This window comes from Populus alba, chromosome 7 (assembly GCF_005239225.2).
Source record: "Populus alba chromosome 7, ASM523922v2, whole genome shotgun sequence".
NCBI classification, from domain to species: domain Eukaryota; kingdom Viridiplantae; phylum Streptophyta; class Magnoliopsida; order Malpighiales; family Salicaceae; genus Populus; species Populus alba.
In genome coordinates this window covers 7,673,393-7,677,812 of record NC_133290.1, presented here as the reverse complement: position 1 = coordinate 7,677,812, position 4,420 = coordinate 7,673,393, and the positions used below count along the sequence as shown (strand labels likewise).

Genomic DNA, 4,420 nt, shown 5'->3' with positions numbered 1-4,420 from the left:
ATGTTAGAGTATATTGCTTTAGATTGTGACACTTGTCACAATCATAATATAGCAGTTAGTTAGTTAGTTGCAGGTTGTTAGTTTGTTAACTACAACTATATATAAATAATATCTCGTAACAGAAAGTAAAAAATAAAAAAAAAAAAACTCATTTAGTCTCTTCACTTCCTTCTATTTTCTCTTTGTCAGGTTCTTGTAGTCTCTATTTTATAAAGATTAACAGAGATAAGGCACAAGAGAAGAACTGCTTCCTTACTGAAGTGCATGATGTTGTGCCAATAAATCTAACATGGAAGCAGTGGAGAACAACTTAATTGCCATTCTTTTACTCATTTAAACCAAATCACTAACAACAACTTCAAAAAAAAAAAAAAAAAACCATATTAAATTCGCATCGGATCATGATCTCTCCACCGTTCATTCAAGAAAATTTGCAATGCCTTTCGCCATTTTCACTCTAAAACAAATACTCGCTTCAGCCAAATAATCCACATAAGTATTAATATCTTTTTGTACCTTTTAATGTTGACCCATCTCAGATTTAAACCAAGTGGGGTTTTCAATTCTAGAGGCAAAAATCCATAGGGCATGCTGTACCTTTTAATGTTAACCCATCTCAGATTTAAACCTGCCACCATAGTCGTCACTTCTGAACTTCCACTTGGTTCTGCCCTTGGTTCATCTGTTGCACTTTGTGTTGCATTCTCAGCAGCTCTTTTTGCTTGCTCAGACTGTAAATGCGGACATGAAACAAGGGTGGTTAATTTTTGGGGAGTCTAGGGTTTTCAAATCAACAAAATTATTCTAACAAATTGTTCCATCTTCGTAGAAATTGGTATTTGGAAGATGGCGGCGGCGGCGGCGGCTGCAAGGACAGAGGCATTGAAGAATTAAATTGATAGTTTTAATGTTTATGAAATGGAAAGATGTAGTATTTTTGGGTGGGTTCTAGACAAGAAAAAGATAGAGAGATTTGTTATTTGTTCACTTTATATATATATATATATTAGGGTAGTTTGATTTTTTTATTTAAATTTAAAAATTAAATTAACAAACTAATTTCTGATTTCTGAAAGAATAAATCATTACAAAAATTTAACTTATAACCAGAAATATTCAACAAAAAGTGAAACCAAGTTGTGACCAAAGCAATACTGTCAATCAAATACCAATTCAACCTAAAATAACTTCCTCGCTAGCAAAAAAAAGGGAAGAGGAGAGGGTGGGGAGTTGGATTCTTGTGCTCAATTCTCCTCTTTCCTCTGTTACACAATCTTATTTTCTGCTTAAACCCATCACAAAGAAATTTTCTTGAACATGTGATAATGAGGATGGGAGAACAAGAAAAGAAAGCAGGACAGCAGATTACCTCACTTTCTTTTCCTTTTAATTGCTTTTTTCAAGCAGTGTGGGAGTTACGAATACTAACAGTAGATAAATGCAATCTTCAATAGATAAGTTACAAAACCAAAATTCTGTCCAAGAAGAGCACCTTCATTATACCTTTTTTAAATTTTCTACAAAGAGAATAGTGATTTACCAGCAATGATGACTTACAACTGCAAGCTGGCAAAACAAAATGGTCAGTAACCTATAAAAACTGGTAGGTTTTATGCTCACAATAACATGTACTTCATGGCAACATTTCAACTCAACAAAGCCTGGTAGTATTTGATTAATGAAAGACAGGTTTAGAGCTCCAAGTTAAATAGTGAATTTCTCATAACCATTCACCAATGTGCAGTTAAACAGAAACTTGGAAAAAGAATACCTTTATAAATCCAGCAGGGATCCACCGAAATGGTCTAAATACAGAGAAATCTATATCTTCTTTGCTAATTTCATACCAATTAGTTCCTCTTTGCAATTTGTTTCATTCCTACAACAATGCTTGAACACTGTACAGAAACAGCTCTGACTATTTTCGCAACGAAGAAATTACCAAAGTTTCATTTCAAACAGTTGTTGAATAAGAACAAGAGAAGACATAAAATAGATACTACAGGAGGTCATGACTGAACATCCACTATAAGTAGCATATATCCTCACCTGATTTGTTGAGCTCTTACTATGTTTTACATGCACAAATATGTTTCATCCATACACCCATGTGCATAAGAACTTCCACATGAAAAAAAAACACATAGGCAGTTGGGGTGCAGAACTGAACATGAAGAAGGGTTTTGTCTTTTGCTCTGAACTTGCATTGCAAATGTTACAGAATCTTTTACCCTCCTGCACACTACGCCTGGAAACATTTAGTGACAACAACCAGTCAAGGAGAAATGTAGAAGGAAAGTATGAACTTCCACAAATGACTTCTTGAAGGCTAGGCTAAGTTTGTGCTTTGGAAAATCAGACGTGTTTGTTAAATTTTAACTTGCATTACAACTCTATCAAACAAATGACACTTTTATTTCCTAACTCGGTGTAATAATGAGAATTCAGTATGAGAGAGGTTTGATGAAGTAAAACTTTTATAGAATAGCAGAACTTTTGGGTGTGCCTTGATCTTTGATGGAGTGAAACCAGACAAATGAAGGCCTTCCAAGCTCCTTACTCGGGAAAGTGCCACATAGACCATTCCATAGCCAAAAGCCCTTGAGAGATCTGTTTGAGCATGATCAAGAGTCATCCCTTGGCACTTATGTATGCTGATAGCCCATGCTAATATCAAAGGTATCTGATATCTCCAAGCAACTACAATATCTCCCTCAAAAATTTCGAATTTTTGAGGTTCAATCAAGATTTCAGGTCCACGATCAAATTTAACTTGTGGGAAGAGAATATCAGACTTTCTAGCATTTTTATCCTCCACAGGAACAAATCCTGTAACTGTACCAGTGGCACCATTACAAAGATTACGTTCAATATTCAAATTCATAATCAACATTACCCTTGCACCTACACAGAGTGCAAGTTGGTCAGGTACAATCCCTTGGTTGAGTTGTTTCTTCCTATGTTCGAGGCCGCTATCAGCAGCTGCATAAGTTACAGTACTCTCACCCAAGCTTTTCATTCTCTCCTCATTTACTTTCTCCACATCATTGATTCTCGGATAGAGCCAGACTACCAAAGAATCCTGCTTGTTCATGGAGCAAGATTCTTCTAGAAGCTGCAAGTCCTCTGCATCAGTCTCCCCTTTCCTTATTCCCTGAAGCATCTTGATAAGCCGAGGGTCTGACTGCCTAAAAACCTGAGTAAGCTCAACCTGCAGGTCAAAGCTTGCATTCCAACAGTCAGCTTCAAATGCAAATTCTTTGCCTGATAATTTCTGTTGTTTTATAACTGGTGGTAGCTGAAAGAAATCCCCACAGACAATAAGCTGCATTCCACCCCATACCACCTCCGATCCCCGTATATCTCTAGCAATATATTCCAGGCTCTCGAACAAATCAGCACTGATCATACTAATTTCATCTATAACCAATGCCTTTGCCTTTTTCCATCTTTTGCAAGCATGCTTATTCATTTTAACCTTATCCAGCAAAGTTCCAGAATCAGCATTTTGGATTCCAATGCTGGCAAAGGAGTGAAGAGTTTGCCCTTGAAGTGCACAGGCAGCAATTCCAGTGGATGCCGTGACAAAAACCTTAGAATTACCATGAACATCCTTCAGAATGTCGATAATGTGCTTAAGCAAAACTGTCTTTCCAGTTCCGGCGGAGCCCGTGATAAACACAGAAGCACCTCTGCGAACATGAGAAAAAATATTTTTTTGTTCTTGGGTCCATTCAAATAAAGGTTGGTGGGTTTTGTTGGCCTTGGGGATCCTATTGGTTTCCTTCTTGATTCGATTCTGGTAAACACTTTGAGCATGTTTTGTGGTTCTGCTGCTTTGAGTGCTAAAACTTCTTCTATATACAGCTATTATTGCAGAGCTAAAAAACTTCATACTTCTAGCGCATTCAAGCTTTTCTTTACATGCTGAAATTAAAAAAAAAAAAATGGACATATTTTATCAACAAACCAATATATACAAAACCAATAATTTTATTCCCAATATCTCTATCTAAATTGAAGGGGGGAAAAAGATATAATAATTTGCAAAAGAATTACCTGAAAAGTAGAGTCTTTGAGCGTTATCACACGTCTGCTTCTGATAGAGAAGGAGCTTAGACTCGGACCTCAATGGTTCAAGGAAGCAAAACGGCAGCAAAGAGAGCATAATCGCACACCTCTCTCTCTTTTACAGAGAAAATGAAATGTGAGAAGCCACCGATCTTTAAGATCATACCAGGGTGGTAAGCCCGTTTTAAACGGGCTGTGGGCTGTAGTGGTGGTGGTTCAAGAAACTTGGCTAAGGAGTTGGGATACATGATTAAAATCAGCACGTACTGTATCATATCAATCAAATTAATCCACATATACACAAAGAATTACAATTAATCCTTCTATAACATGAACTGAGACATTATAA

At 36.6% G+C, this 4,420-nt stretch overlaps 1 protein-coding gene across 6 annotated transcripts; it reads right to left on the bottom strand.

Annotated features, from left to right (window-relative positions):
* Positions 1-366: 366 nt before the first annotated feature.
* On the bottom strand, positions 367-4,219 carry LOC118030518 (ATP-dependent DNA helicase pfh1). Of its 6 annotated transcripts, none has more exons than XR_012170397.1 (4): positions 4,060-4,219; positions 1,772-3,927; positions 1,504-1,559; positions 367-731 (listed from the first exon to the last, which is right to left on the bottom strand). XR_012170397.1 is itself a non-coding variant. In XM_035034650.2 (2 exons), exons 1-2 carry the CDS (start codon positions 4,166-4,168, stop codon positions 2,414-2,416), a joined length of 1,623 nt encoding a protein of 540 aa, XP_034890541.1. In that variant the 5' UTR covers positions 4,169-4,219; the 3' UTR covers positions 367-2,413. The 6 variants fall into 6 exon arrangements, 1 of the variants encoding a protein (XP_034890541.1); XR_012170399.1 differs by having other exon boundaries at positions 2,050-3,927; XR_012170395.1 differs by having other exon boundaries at positions 1,504-3,927.
* Between the last annotated feature and the right edge of the window lie 201 nt (positions 4,220-4,420).

Excerpts from the sequence above, each read along its gene's own strand:
- LOC118030518 (XM_035034650.2), bottom strand. The coding sequence starts at position 4,168 with ATGCTCTCTTTGCTGCCGTTTTGCTTCCTTGAACCATTGAGGTCCGAG. Across the intron at positions 3,928-4,059 it reads TCAAAGACTCTACTTTTCAG|CATGTAAAGAAAAGCTTGAA; the intron begins GTAATTCTTTTG and ends TTTTAATTTCAG.